Here is a 16,020-nt window from a genome sequence, read left to right on the forward strand (position 1 = left end):
TGAAATAATTCTGTTGTATTCCCGATAATGAAGAAAGTGGGGCAAGTAAATGTCCCTAAATTATTCTCCCCTGAATCTGGTTTCCAATGGGGGTACCGTAAGCATAGACACGGGTCAAGGGAGGTGTAGGAAAAACACATTGTTAAGATGGCGGCGCGGACTCGTTGGGCCGAAGGGCCTGTTTCCCGTGCTGTGTTGTTCTTTGTAATTGAGGATACAATTAGAGTAATCTAACGACAAAACTGCTTTGTTTCTTTACTACAACCATTACCTCTCCCTTTGCCTTTTGTTCTAGGACATTTTTGCCTTTTAATCTCACCCACCCTCAAACCAATCCCTGGCTTTCCCTTTTGTTCTACCTGACCCTCGCCCCTTTCTTACCAGCATCAAACCCATCACATTTCTCCCTCTCTTTAGTTCTGAAGTCAAGTTACATTGGACTTGAGTTACATTGAGGGCGGCATGGGGGGGCAGAGTGTTTGGCACTGCTCCCTCACAGTGCCAGGACCCGGGTTCGAATCCTGGCTTGGGTGTGGAGTTTGCATGTTCTCCCTATGTCTGTGTGGGTCTCCTTCAGATGCTGCAGTTTCCTCCCACAGTCCAAAGATGTGCAGGTTAGGTGCATTGACCATGCTAAAATCTCATCAGTGTACCCAAATAGGCTCTGGATTGTAGTGACTACGGGAATTTTCGCAATAACTTAATTGCAGTTTTAATGTAAGGCTACTTGTGACTAATAAATAAACTTTACTCTACATGAAACATTAACTCTAAGTCTCTCTCCACAGATGCTGCTTTTGTATTATTTTTGACCTACCTGTAAGTGGTAGAAAAAACACTATTTACTATCCAGGATTAAATAAATGTCCTTCATTAGGTTTTGTGGATCATTTCAGTGGAAATGTGCTCTCCCAGGGCTCAAAGAGTATCAGCCCACTGGAAGCAAAGTAGTGAGATTGGCCAGTCCAGCAGAAAGAAACCCTCCGACCCTCCCACTTCACCCACTGTCAGACAGAACAGAGTTCAGACCTGGATGTGATTAACAGCAGAATCCAACCCCTATAATCACTTGTGAACTTTCTGGTGTGTCTGCAAGTTGGATGATGTACTGAATCCCTTCCTACACTGAGAGCAGGTAAATGGCCTCTCCCTTTCCCACATACAGAGCAGGTGAATGGTCTCTCCCTGGTGTGAAATCCCTGGTGTACCCGCAGCTGGAATGACCTTCAAAAACTCTTTGTGCAATGTCAGCAGCTGAATGGTCTCCCCTCAGTGTGAGTGTGCTGGTGGGACACCAGTTTTTCACAGCTTTTGAAGCCACTCCCACAGTTGGAGCATTTAAAGGGTCTCTCCTGGGTGTGAGTGAGATTGTGACTCAGTAGGTTGGGTAACTGAGAGAATCCCATCCCGTACATAGAGCAGCTGAATGGTCTCTCCCTGGTGTGAATGCGCTGGTGGATCAGCAGTTCCTGAGAGCTTTTGAAGCCACTCCCACAGTCAGAGCATTTAAAAGTGTCTCTCGCTGCTGTGAGTGACTTTGTGTCTCTGCAGTTTGGATGAAACAGTGAATCCCTTCCCACACACAGAGCAGGTGAATGGTCTCTCCCCAGTGTGAACTCGCTGGTGTAGCCGCAGTGCGGATGACGTTCTAAACCTCATTGTGCAGTGACAACAGCTGAATGGTCTCTCCCCGGTGTGAATGCGCTGGTGTCTCAGCAGTTCCGGCGAGCTTTTGAAGCCACTCCCACAGTCAGAGCATTTAAAGGGTCTCTCATCGGTGTGAGTGACTTTGTGACACAGCAGGTTGGATAACTGAGTGAATCCCTTCCCACAGTCAGAGCAGGTGAATGGCCTCTCCCCAGTGTGAACTCGCTGGTGTGTCTGCAGGCTGGATGATGTTCTAAATCTCTTTGTGCAGTGAGAGCAGCTGAATGGTCTCTCCTCAGTGTGAATGCGCTGGTGGGACACCAGATACTGAGAGCTTTTGAAGCCACTCCCACAGTCAGAGCATTTAAAGGGTCGTTCCTGGGTGTGGGTGACTTTGTGTTTCCGCAGGGTGGATGATTGAGTGAAACGCTGTCCACACACAGAGCAGCTGAACGGTCTCTCCCCGGTGTGAATGCGCTGGTGGGATTTCAAATCCCGAGAACTTTTGAAGCCATACCCACAGTCAGAGCACTGAAAGGGTCTCTTATTGCTGTGAGTGACTTTGTGATCCAGCAGGTTAGATGACCGAGTGAATCCCATCCCACACACAGAGCAGGTGAACGGCCTCTCCCCAGTGTGAGCTCGCTGGTGGGACATCAGATGCCGAGAGCTTTTGAATCCGCTCCCGCAGTCAGAGCATTTAAAGGGCCTCACATTGGTGTGAGTGACTTTGTGTCTCCGCAGGGTGGATAACTGAGTGAAACGCTGTCCGCACACGGAGCAGCTGAACGGTCTCTCCTCGGTGTGAATACGCTGGTGGTCCCTCAGATCTGAAGCCCGTTTGAAGGCGCTCCCACAGTCAGGGCATTTGAAGGGTCTCTCGTTGGTGTGAGTGAGATTGTGACTCAGCAGGCTGGACAACCGACTGAATCCCTTCCCACACACAGAGCAGATGAACGGCCTCTCCCCGGTGTGACTGCGTCGATGGATTTCCAGCTGAGATGGGAACCTGAATCCCTTCCCACAGTCCCCACATTTCCACGGTTTCTCCATGGTGTGGGTGTCCCTGTGACTCTGCAGGTTAAACAATCAGTTAAATCTCACACAGAACACGGGTACAGCAGTCTCTCCCCGCTGTGAATGCTGCCATGTATTTCCAGGCTGTGTAACTGGTTCAAGCTCTTCCCACACTCAGGGCACTGGAACACTCACTCAGCTGTGCACTTCCGCACAAAGCCCGCGCTCTGATTGGCTGGAGGACCAGACTCCTTCCGGTCCTCCAACTCTTCCCATTGGTCAACACCTCAGTGTGACGTTCGGGGGAGGGGGCGGGGTCTCCCTTGCACATGCGCAGTTTCCCCTCTCGGGCTTGCGCAGGGGGAGACCGCTGAGTGGCTTCTCGCTCTGGCCGGAGCCGCCAGCCGCTTGTCTGGAAACCTTGGCTCGAAGAGGGGGCGAGGAACAATGGGTGGGGGAGCCCGGACCTGCGCACTGGAATACGGAGACGTCACCGCCGAGCAGACTGATTCCTATTGGCTGATTCAGGCAGGGCTCCATTGTGTGACGTCAGAACGCGGAAGTTGGTCAATGAGCTTCAGAGTGAAACTCCCTCCTCTGGGCAACATCTGGGAGGAAGTCCATGTCTCCCCCTTTCCATTTCTTTTCTCATTCTGGGGGAAATTGGGGACTTGCAGCAACTGAAAGGGAAAGGAAGTGAATCCAGGGAGGGTGCAGACTCTGGAAAAGTTGGCCCAGGTCTCTCTGCCTTAAACATATTGTCATTAATTGTTAAAGGAGATAGTAAATTAATATTGGACAGAGATATGTCCCGTGTTCATAGAATCATAAAAATCATGTTGCATGATATATATTAAATTTATCATTTAAAGTTTAGAAGAATGAGAGGAGATCTCATTGAGACGTATAAGATGATGAATGGGATGGATAGGATAGAGGTGGAGAGACTCTTCCCGCTCAAAAAAGACAGTAGGACTAGGGGGCACAGCCTCAAGATAAAGGGGAGGCGGTTTAGAACGGAGTTGAGGAGGAACTTCTTCACTCAAAGGGTGGTGAATCTCTGGGATTCTCTGCCCGTTGAAGTGGTGGAGGCTGCCTCGCTAAATATTTTTAAGAAGCGGGTTGATGGGTTCTTGATAAGAGAGGGGATTAAGGGTTATGGGGAGAGGGCGGGAAAGTGGAACTGAGCCACAACAGATCAGCCATGATCTTATTGAATGGCGGGGCAGGCTCGAAGGGCTAGATGGCCTACTCCTGCTCCTATTTCTTATGTTCTTAAGTTCTATTCTAATGTATATTGTCCTTTCTGGTCTCGTAATACAGTAGTGTAGCTACTTAATATATTTCCAGTTATGGAGTCATTTAGACATCGAGCCATGTAAAACTCAAGCCCATGCATATTCTGTGGAACAAACCAGTTAGTCCCATTCTCCCTCTGCACGCCCGTTCCTCTGCAAAGTTTATTTCCTTCAATTCCAATGTTGTGCATGTCAAGTTGATTGATCATGCTAAATTGACCCTTAGTGTCAAGGGATTAGCAGGGCAAAAATAGAACCATAGAACCCTGCGGTGCAGAAAGAGGCCCTTCGGCCCATCGAGTCTGCACCGAACACAATCCCACACAGGCCCTACCCCCATATCCCTACACATTATACCCACTAATCCCTCCAACCTACACATCCCTGGACACTAAGGGGCAATTTCCTAGCACGGCCAATCTACCTAACTCGCACATCTTTGGACTGTGGGAGGAAACCGGAGCACCCGGAGGAAACCCATGCAGATACGAGGAGAATGTGCAAACTCCCCATAGATAGTGCCCTGAGCCAGGAATCGAACCCAGGACCCTGGAGCTGTGAAGCAGTAGTGCTAACCACTATGCTACCGTGCCACCCGATATGCGGGGTTACAGGGATAAAACCTGGGTGGGCAAATGATTGGTGCAGACTCGATGGGCCGAATGGCCTCCTTCGGCACTGTAGGGATTATATGATTCTGTGAACTGCCCATACAACTTCATTTCAAAATTGTGAATTGCCTCTCCTTCCACCATCTGCACAGGCACTGGGTTTCAGGCCATGATCAATCACTGCTGAAGATAAACTCTTCCTCACACCCCTCCATGAATCTAATCAAATGATACAGTTTTGTGTATCACACAAATTTCCAATCCATTAATATAGACACGGTAGTGCAGTGATTGGCACTGCTGCCTCGCATTCTAGGGACCTGGATTCAATTCCTGGCTTGGGTCACTGTACGTGTGGTGAGTCTGAACGTTCTCGCCATGTCTGCGTGGGTTCCGTCTAAGTACCCTGATTCCCTCTCACTGTCTGAAAGATGTGCTGGACAGGTGCATTGGCTATGCTTAAAAACACTCTCCCTCAGGATACCTGAACAGGTGCTGGAGTGTGGTGACATAGGGATTTTCACAGTAACTTCATTGCAGTTTAATGTGTGACACTAATAAATAAACGTCAACACATAGATGGCTAACAGTCTGCGGAAGATTTTCTGGTCTATGCCTTTGAAAATTGAAGGCTCTGTTGATAACCATGAATCAGCACCTTCAGGAGAATTGGGAGGGTGAATATTAGATACAGCAGAGTGAGAATGGAGGGAGAGTGTGTGGGATGGAGATTTACAGCTTTTGGGGAATGAGAGAGGAAAGAATGATCCATAGAAACTAGAATTGTCTGTTCTGAATTTCTATCCTGTACTGACTGTGATGACTTTTGTAAACTCATTTTGCAAGATATTACGAAAATATTTTTGGAAAGAAATATCAAGCCAAACATCACATCAAACTCTGGCAGGGTGACTCGATTCTTCATTAGGACTTGAATATCATCGGCCTTCGAATCCAGAAGGAGGAATGTTTGTCTGTTCTGAGTGCTTCTGAAGACTTCAAACATCAGTGTGACTGGGAAAGCACCAACACACATGCAGACACATGTTCCAGTGCGCTGACTATATATCAGCTAGAACATAGAACATTACAGCATAGTACAGGCCCTTCGGCCCTCAATGTTGTGCTGAGCTATGTCCAATCCCAAGATCAAGCTATCCCACTCCCGATCATTCTGGTGTGCTCCGTGTGCCTATCCAATAACCGTTTGAGAGTCCCTAAAGTGTCCGACTCCACTATCACAGCAGGCAGTGGATTCCACACCCCAATCACTCTCTGGGTGAAGAATCTACCTCAGACATCCCTCCTATGTCTCCCATCATGAACCTTATACTGATCATCAAACCTGGAGAGTCATAAGGACACCCAAACTATGGAGGATCCATGGAAATATGGGGACTTTAAGAAGGGATTCCAGTTCCCTTCTGAGCTGGAAATCCATCAATGGGGTTCCCATCGGGGAGCGGCCCTTCACCAGCTCTGGTTTCAGAGACTTATCTCCTCTGCAGAATCAGCAAAGAGATCACAGCAGGGAGAGGCCATTCCTGTCTGTGGGAAAAGATTCACGCGATCCTCCGATCTGCAGACACACCAGCGAGTTCACTCTCAGGAGAGGCCATTCACCTGCCCTCAGTATGGGAAGGGATCCACTAATTCATCCGACCTGCTGCTCCACCAGCGAGTTCACACCGGGGAAAGGCCTTTGTGTGTGTGGTTCACTCAATCATCTATACTCCTGGCCCACCAGCGAGTGCACACTGGAGAGAGGTCGTTCGCCTGTTCTGAGTGTGGAAAAGGATTTGTTCATTTATACAAGCTGCAGATTCACCAGTGAGTTCACACCGGGGAGCGGTCGTCTATTCGCTCTGAATGTGGGGAGGGTTTCACTCAGTCATCTAACCTGACTTGTTTTTTGTATTTGTCATGGTAACTTGTCTTTGTTTCATCCTGTGACCAAGGCTGGGAATGCAGTATATATGAAACCGACATAAAGTTAGTTTCTTTCCTGAATACGCAACCACTGGCCTTCAACGAGGCACTGTTTAACAAAGTGAATTAAATATTTGGCCAGAGCTGGAATTACAACTTAATTTCCACAAGAGTTAAGTGACCCCACAACCAACAGATCAGATCTAAGCTCTGCACTCCTGTTAATATCCAGTCGTGAATGGTGATGGACGATTAAACTAACTGGAGAGCTAAGTTCCACAAAGATCTCAATTCAGTGATGGTGAGCCCAGTACATCAGAGCACAGGATGAGGCTGAAGCATTTGTAACTAACTGCAGCTAGAATTGCCCAGTGGTTGATCCATCTGGACCCCCACCTGAGGACCCAACAACATTGATGCCAGTCTTCAGCCAATTTGATTCAGTCCACATTGTTGATTGTGTGTGATTGCATCTGAGTTTTGATTCCCATTGACGCTGAAAATCAAAACATAATGTCATTTTATGTATGGCATTAGAAAGATGTCTTTAAGTAGATGTTCTATATTGGAGCACTTGGTGGTATGTCATCTTCTACCCCTTGATTGATGCCGCCTTTGCTATTGATTCAGTTGCTGTGCAATAACAATATTTGAACAACTGTAGAATCACAATGATCATCAAAATGAAAAGATGATCCCCTGCACTATGCGCATTCCAAGTGATCCTATCCAGTCAATTGTCCATTTCCCTAGAGAGATTTGACGCAGTTGTTAAAGTTTCTCAATCTCCTTCTAAATATGTCTAGCCAGATTAGTTATGTTCTCCGAGGTATCTGGTGCGTGGGTATAACGTTTTGATCCAATCGAGGCACGTGATCCACCCGTAGCTGCCAGGATAAACTCTAATGCCATGTGATTCTGTAGCACAACTGTGCACATTGCGATCATCTCATCACTGATCTCTGAAAGGGCTGTAGCAGTATCATTGGCAACCTTTTGCAAAACTGAGGTAATGGCTTCAATTTCCATAGACAGTCTCATGTGAATAAGGTGGCATCATTGTCCCCAGGAAATTGTCCAATCCCACCAGGAAATGTTGCTTTCTTTCCTTTAGAAGCTGGTTAGTATGGCATTTATATTATTCCACATATGCAGGGTAACGTGACCCTTTCCAGCCAGAAGACAACCACAGGTATGCTTTATTTCCACAAATCCAGTAAGTTCCACTGAGAGTTGGATAGGTGTTCTCAAGATAAAGGGGGGGGCGGTTTAGAACGGAGTTGAGGAGGAACTTCTTCACTCAAAGGGTGGTGAATCTCTGGAATTCTCTGCCCGTTGAAGTGGTGGAGGCTGCCTCGCTCAATATTTTTAAGACGCGGGTTGATGGGTTTTTGATAAGAGAGGGGATTAAGGGTTATGGGGAGAGGGCGGGAAGGTGGAACTGAGCCACGACAGATCAGCCATGATCTTATTGAATGGCGGGGCAGGCTCGAAGGGCTAGATGGCCTACTCCTGCTCCTATTTCTTATGTTCTTACGCACCAGCGAGTTCATAGCAGCGAGAGGCCATACGTCTGCTCTGAGTGCGGGAAAGGATTCTCTCTGTCATTCCACCTGCGGGCACACCAGCGAATTCAGACCAGGGAGAGACCACACTGAGTGTGGGAAGGAATTTATAGATTCATCCCATTTCCTGGCACACCAGCGAGTTCGCGCTGGGGAGAGGCCATTCACCTGCTCTCAGTGTGGGAGGGGATTCTCTCAGTTATCCACGCTGCAGAAACATCAGCGAGTTCACATTGGGGAGAAGTCATTTAAAAGGGTGGCACGGTTAGCACTGCTGCTTCACAGCTCCAGAGTCCTGGGTTCGATTCCCGGCCCCTGCTTGAGAACACACTGATCAAACAGCAGCTCTGACAGTGCAGCACTCCCTCAATGTCGGATGAGAAGTGTTGGATTTGATTTTTATCATCAGGTCCCTATCAATAACCCACTTGTAATCTCCGTCACATTCTTCCACACCTCCAGAATATCCTGAAGCCCTTGACTCCGGGTCAAACTGTCAATCACATTCTAGCATATTCCAAAGCTTTTGCTTTTGTGAGGCAGCAGTGCTAACCGCTGTGCAACTGGACTGAACACTGGCACAGTGGACCGAAACACAGAAACTACAAGCAGTCTGCTCCACCATTCATCTTGCTGTTGGCTGATCATTGAATCCAACATCCTGATCTCCCCTCCCTCGATCTTTACTTCTACATTCAATTTCTCTCGTAATAAAGGATAGCTTTCCATTTGTAAGAGCTTTATTTCAACTAAGATTTATGGTGATCCTCTTGTTTACAATAACCGCCCCCCAAATCGTAAATCACACCAGGTTCCAGTGTCTTAACCAAGTGGCAAGAAAGAACACTTTAAATCGTGAATTCAGGAAGTTTATTAACCTTTAAAAATGAAACAAGTCAGAAAGATAAAGTGTCGATTAACAGTAAATAGAGAAAGCTTCACTTTAACAATTCAACAGACTTCTCTCCATCCCTCTCGGACCAGGACATGAAGACCCAGAGACACTGAGACACTAAGACCCTGAGACACTGAGACCCTGAGACACTGAAATCCTGTTACACTGAGACAATGCGACACTGAGACACTGAGACCCTCAGACCCTGAGACACTGAGACACTGGCTTCAGAAACATGGAAAACTTGTAAAACCAACACCTCTCTGTAAGCATCTCTCTCTCCATCTCTCTCTACTAAATTGCCTTCTCAAGACCACTTTTTTATGCTTTAAAAATGTCAAAAGCCCATCTTAGCCAATTCCCATAAATCTACGATTAAAACAGACGCGAGTTTTTGAGTGATTTAAAAACAAATAAACCATTCACGAAAAGGGTTAACTTTTCTACAGAACTTAAAGGGATGGGGAGCGAGCAGAAAAAACTTGGCGCACAATTATGTTACTTTACACAAGTTTTAAAGAACTTGTCTAACAACAAAACAATTTTAATCTTCATCTATTCATTTTTTTTGTTATATTCCTCAACCTAATTATTTTAATTTGATCAGTTTTTGTTAGGAATGTTCTTTATAAATTGGTTCACTTGTTTTGTTAATCCTATATGGGCTTGGAGAATCAGAATCCAGACTTTATCATCCTTATCCTTTGTCTCCTTCTGCCAGCACTCCCTCTGTTTTGTGGGAGGGTCATAGAACAAAGAACATTACAGCGCAGAACAGGCCCTTCGGCCCACGATGTTGCGCCGACCAGTTACAAAACAATGACCCACTAACCTAAACCAATCCCTTTTCGTCCATAAACCTATCCACGGATCTCTTAAACGCCCCCAAACTAGGCGCATTTACAACTGCAGCAGGCAGGGCATTCCAATCCCTCACCACCCTCTGGGTAAAGAACCTACCCCTGACATCCGTCCTATAACTACCCCCCCCTTAATTTAAAGCCATGCCCCCTCGTGCTAGCTTTCTCCATCCAAGGAAAAAGGCTATCACTATCCACCCTATCTAAACCTCTAATCATCTTATATGTTTCAATAAGATCCCCTCTTAGCCTCCTTCTTTCTAACGAAAACAACCCCAAATCCCTCAGTCTCTCCTCATAGGACCTCCCCTCCATACCAGGCAACATCCTGGTAAACCTCCTCTGCACCCTCTCCAAAGCCTCCACATCCTTCCTGTAATGTGGGGACCAGAACTGCACACAGTACTCCAAGTGCGGCCGCACCAGAGTTGTGTACAGTTGCAACATGACGCTGTGACTCCTAAATTCAATCCCCCTACCAATAAACGCCAAGACACAGTATGCCTTCTTAACAACCTTATCTACTTGATTCCCAACTTTCAGGGGTCTATGTACACATACACCTAGATCCCTCTGTTCATCCACACTATTCAAAGTCCTCCCGTTAGCCCTATACTCAACACATCTGTTATTCCTACCAAAGTGAATTACCTCACACTTCTCCGCATTAAACTCCATCCGCCACCTCTCGGCCCAGCTCTGCAACCTGTCTAAGTCTCCCTGCAAACTATGACACCCTTCCTCACTATCTACCACACCTCCGACTTTGGTGTCATCAGCAAATTTACTAATCCACCCAACTATACCCTCATCCAGATCATTAAAAAAAATTACAAACAGCAGTGGCCCCAAAACAGATCCCTGAGGCACACCACTCGTAACCGAACTCCATGACGAATATTTACCATCAACCACCACCCTCTGTCTCCTATCCGCTAGCCAATTCCTGATCCAATTTCCTAGACTACCCTCAATCCCATACATCTGCATTTTCTGCAGAAGCCTACCATGGTGAACCTTATCAAACGGGGATGGGGATTTCAATCAGACCAAATCATTTTATCATAAAAATACTGTGGATGCTGGAATCTGAAACAAAAGCAGAAAATGTTAGAAGATCGCAGCAGGTCTGACAGCATCTGTGGAGAGAGTTTACAGCTAAGGTCTCGCGCCTGGATGATTTTCCTAAGAGCTCTTATGAAGTGTCATCTACACTCGAAGTGTTGGCTCTATTCTCTAATCATTTTATTGTTAAGTTTCTTGTTCTTAGTTTCCAAATGGTAGGTAAGAGATCTGTCCGGTACCCACTCGAGCTCTGATTTTTCACTGGCCACGATGGGGTAAGATAATAACCATTCGGATCTACGCTCAGAGGGTCTGCTTTTCAGTCCAGTGCTACTTGGAGTATACCGTCACTTCACTGACTATCGGGTCACAAATCAGTCACAGTTCTTATCACAAATGTGTGATAAAATAATTTAAACAATGCCTGAGAATGCTTCTTAATTAACTACCTACCACCAATTGTTGATTGGTCAGACCCCCCGCTTTTTACAGATTCGGGTATCTCAGCCGCTGAACACCAGCCCATCCTGGGATAAGTTGAATTCTAACTCATTCCGAGTAACTATTCTTACCAGGTCCTCTGTCGGAGCCCTGCTAAGCAGCTTTAATGGTCTGTAATTGCAGAAACTGAGCTGTCACAGGAATGTGGTCAAGACAGTCCAGTCCCATAATGCCTCACATTCAATCTGCAGTCCTTCAGTTATAACAGAATATGTGTCTGTATGTAGCTGCCTCGGCCATGGTCAACCCCAACACTGCCTTCTTGAACTGCTACAATGCCTGAACTGTAGCTACACACACAGTGCTGTTAGGGAAGGATTTCCAGCTACATATTCCAGACTTTCACTAGACTGTTGGTGGATACCACATTGATATATTCCATTTAACCCACACACAAGGTGAGTTATTCCATTTCCTTTACTGTCCAGGACAATATATTCAGAATATCTTTAAAACAGAAATTAAACATTCCCATTTGATTTCAGGTATTAACATATTCTGTTAGTTTGTTCTTTATTGTCAATGTCAGACTGGGGTTGTTCCCCTTGGAGTAAAGGAGGTTGAGGGGAGATTTGAAAGAGGTGGACAAGATTCTGACAGGTTTAGATAAGGTGGACAAAGAAAAGCTGTTCCCATTCGCTGATGGGACAAGGACGAGGGGGGACACAGACTTAAAGTTCTGGGTCCAGCAGAAAGAAACCCTCCCCATTGACCAACTGTGTGAGAATGAACAGAATGCAGTCCTGGGTGTAACTGAGAGCAGAAACAATAACAGCAGAATCCAAAACCCCTGGAATCACCCGTGAACTCCTGGTGTGGTTCCAGATGGGATGACTGAGCAAATCCCTTCCCACACTGACAGCAGGTGAATGCTTTCTCCCCAGTGTGAATCCACTGGTGTGTGCGCAGGTTGGATAAGTCAATGAATCCCTTCCCGCACTGAGAGCAGGTGAACGGCCTCTCCCCAGTGTGAACTTGCCGGTGTCTCTGCAGGCTGGATAACTGAGTGAATCCCTCCCCGCACTGAGAGTAGATGAACGGCCTCTCCCCAGTGTGGCTGTGCCGATGAGCTTCCAGCTTAGTAGGGGCTCTGTATCTCTTCTCTAGTCTACACATTTCCATGGTTCCTCCATGGTGAAGGTAACCTTGCCTCAGTTAAAGCCTCATCCACACGCAGAACCTGTGTACAGTCTCTCCCTGCTGTGAATGGTGTGATATTTATTCAGGCTGTGTAACCAGTTGAAGCTCAGTGCACTGGAACACTCTCACTCCAGTGTGTTGGTGTTTTTCCAGCCACACTGATGGTCGAAACCTTTTCAAATCGACAGACTGGACAATCATTTCTCCTTCGAGATTCAAAGGCCGATGATATTGAGGTTCCCAAGGAATCTGATTCTGTCAGATCTAGATGTGACGTTTGAGATTTCAGCCTGTGATTCCTCTTTCAATATCCTGTGAAACGAGTTTACAAAATTCACCAGTGTCAATACAGGATAGAAATTCAGAACAGACAGTTTGAGTTGTTTATGGAATATTCTTTCCTCTCTCATTCCCCAAAAGCTGTAAATCTCCGGAACTCCCTCCATTCTCACTCTGCTGTATCTAATATTCACCCTCCCAATTCTCCTGGAGGTGCTGATTGACAGATCCACGCTCACCGCTTCCTGTCCTGGACACAGAAATCATAAGAAATAGGAGCTGCAGTTGGCCATTCAGCCCATCGAACTGCCTCAACCATTTATTGACAATTGGCCGATCTACCTCAGCGCCATATCCCACACTCTCCCCTCGATGTCTTCAACATCTCAAAACTTATCTATTTCTGTCTTGAAAATTCTTGATGACTGAGGCTCTACAATTCTCTGGGGTGCAGAATTCCAAAGCATCACCACATCCTTGAGTGAGGAAATCCCTCCTCATCTTAACTTTCTCTCCATTTTCCTACCTGTTCCTCATAACACTTGACTCCTTTATTGATCAAAAATTGGTCTAATTCACCCTGGAATATATTCAATGACTCTCAGCCTCCACTAATCCCTGTGGAGAAGAAATCCAAAGACTCAAATAGGCAAGAGATTAATGCCTGGAAATACCTAAGGTAGCTACAGAACAATATTAATCTACCTGAAACTCAATCTTCATTCAGAGAGAGAGAGAAAGGAGCAGCTTGGCTAGGTAGAGAATGGAGGAAACTCCGTGCAGGCCAAGACTCTGAGTGGCTGGAGGACCATCACCACCATCTGAGTATAAAGGTTTTTACTCAAATCCCCCCTAAACCTCTCATCCCTCACTTTTAACTTGTGTCCCCTCGTAACTGACCCTTCAACGAAGGGGAACGGCTGCTCCCTATCCACTCTGTCCATGCCCCTCATAATCTTGTACACCTCAATCAGGTCACTCCGCAGTCTTCTCTGCTCCAGAGAAAACAACCCAAGTCTATCCAATCTCTCTTCCCAGCTTAAATGTTCCATCCCAGGCAGCATAAGAACATAAGAAATAGGAGCAGGAGTAGGCCATCTAGCCCTTCGAGCCTGCCCCGCCATTCAATAAGATCATGGCTGATCTGTCGTGGCTCAGTTCCACATTCCCGCCCTCTCTCCATAACCCTTAATCCCCTCTCTTATCAAAAACCCATCAACCCGCGTCTTAAAAATATTTAGCGAGGCAGCCTCCACCACTTCAACGGGCAGAGAATTCCAGAGATTCACCACCCTTTGAGTGAAGAAGTTCCTCCTCAACTCCGTTCTAAACCGCACCCCCTTTATCTTGAGGCTGTGCCCCCTAGTCCTACTGTCCTTTCTGAGCGGGAAGAGTCTCTCCACCTCTATCCTATCCATCCCATTCATCATCTTATACGTCTCAATGAGATCTCCCCTCATTCTTCTAAACTCTAACGAGTACAAGCCCAGTTTATTCAGCCTCTCCTCATAGCTCAACCCCCTCAACTCCGGTATCAGCCTAGTAAACCTCCTCTGCACTCTCTCCAAGGCCAAAATATCCTTGCGTAAGTACGGCGCCCAAAACTGCACACAGTACTCCAGCTGCGGCCTCACCAATGCCCTATACAGCTGCAGCAAGACCTCTCTACTTTTATATTCAATCCCCCTCGCTATGAAGGCCAGCATCCCATTCGCCTTCCTGACCACCTGCTGCACCTGCAAGCTGGGTTTTTGCGACTCATGCACAAGGACCCCGAGGTCCCTCTGCACCGTCGCCTGCTGCAGTTTTACCAGCATCCTGGTAAATCTCCTCTGCACCCCCTCCAGTGCGTTCAAGCCCTTCCTATAATGCGGCGACCAGAACTACACACAGTATTCCAGCTGTGGCCTCACCAAATTTCTATACAAGTCGATCTTGACTTCTCTGCTTTTGTAATCCCCCCCCCACCCCCCCCACTTAACCTGCATTTCCATCTATGGACAAACACGCCAAGGTCCCTTCATTCTTCAGAACTTCCCAGGGTCACACCTTTGATAGTATACTTCCTTGTCAAATTATTCCTTCCACAGTGCATCATCTCAGGGTTAAATTCCATCCGTCACTTATCCGCCCATTTGATTATCTTGTCTTCATCTTCCTGTAACCCAAGACACTCTTGGGTCTGTACTCGTTGGAGTTTAGAAGGATGAGGGGGGATCTTATAGAGACGTATAAGATAATGAAGGGGTTGGATAGGGTAGAGGTAGAGAGATTCTTCCCGCTTAGAAAGGATAGCAGGACTAGAGGGCACAGCCTCAAGATAAGGGAGGAGCAGTTTAGAACAGAGTTGAAGAGGAACTTCTTCACTCAAAGGGTGGTGAATCTCTGGAATTCTCTGCCCGTTGAAGTGGTGGAGGCTGCCTCGCTAAATATTTTTAAGACGCGGGTTGATGGGTTTTTGATAAGAGAGGGGATTAAGGGTTATGGGGAGAGGACGGGAATGTGGAACTGAGCCACGACAGATCAGCCATGATCTTATTGAATGGCGGGGCAGGCTCGAAGGGCTAGATGGCCTACTCCTGCTCCTATTTCTTATGTTCTTATGCTGCCTGGGATGGAACATTTAAGCTGGGAAGAGAGATTGGATAGACTTGGGTTGTTTTCTCTGGAGCAGAGAAGACTGCGGAGTGACCTGATTGAGGTGTACAAGATTATGAGGGGCATGGACAGAGTGGATAGGGAGCAGCTGTTCCCCTTCGTTGAAGGGTCAGTTACGAGGGGACACAAGTTAAAAGTGAGGGATGAGAGGTTTAGGGGGGATTTGAGTAAAAACCTTTATACTCAGATGGTGGTGATGGTCCTCCAGCCACTCAGAGTCTGGGCCTGCGCGGAGTTTCCTCAGACAAGGGAATTAAGGGTTATGGGGAGAAAGCGGGAATGTGGAACTGAGCAGCGACAGATCAGCCATGATCTTATTGAATGGCGGGGCAGGCTCGAAGGGCTAGATGGCCTACTCCTGCTCCTATTTCTTATGTTCTTACACTCAACCTCACTGTCTGCCACCCGGCCAATCTTGGTGTCATCGGCTAACTTCCTGATCCTACCACTCCCAATCATCTATGTCATTTATATCATGTGGGACTCTAACCATCACTCCCTGACATTCAATGACATTGATACGGAAATCATTAATGGCAATCAACAGACGGGGGG

The 16,020-nt window shown here is 46.9% G+C and overlaps 2 protein-coding genes across 2 annotated transcripts in view; both read right to left on the reverse strand.

The window, feature by feature from the left end:
* The window catches only part of LOC145335553 (uncharacterized), a 51,665-nt gene extending 48,795 nt beyond the window's left edge, over positions 1–2,870 (reverse strand). Inside the window, exon 1 of the mRNA XM_080181355.1 lies at positions 1,537–2,870. Within this exon, the coding sequence (XP_080037481.1) occupies positions 1,537–2,700 (1,164 nt within the window). The 5' untranslated portion in view covers positions 2,701–2,870. The remainder of the gene's footprint in view (positions 1–1,536) is intronic.
* Positions 2,871–11,390: 8,520 nt separating this feature from the next.
* The window catches only part of LOC145363544 (uncharacterized), a 42,737-nt gene continuing 38,107 nt past the window's right edge, over positions 11,391–16,020 (reverse strand). The window contains exons 6-8 of the mRNA XM_080218731.1: positions 13,687–13,702; positions 12,262–12,411; positions 11,391–11,519 (exon numbers count right to left, since the gene is read on the reverse strand). Coding sequence (XP_080074857.1) covers positions 11,391–11,519; positions 12,262–12,411; positions 13,687–13,702 — 295 coding nt within the window. The remainder of the gene's footprint in view (positions 11,520–12,261; positions 12,412–13,686; positions 13,703–16,020) is intronic.

This window comes from Carcharhinus amblyrhynchos, unplaced genomic scaffold, assembly GCF_965287045.1.
Source record: "Carcharhinus amblyrhynchos unplaced genomic scaffold, sCarAmb.v2.hapA scaffold_39, whole genome shotgun sequence".
In the NCBI taxonomy this organism is placed as follows: domain Eukaryota; kingdom Metazoa; phylum Chordata; class Chondrichthyes; order Carcharhiniformes; family Carcharhinidae; genus Carcharhinus; species Carcharhinus amblyrhynchos.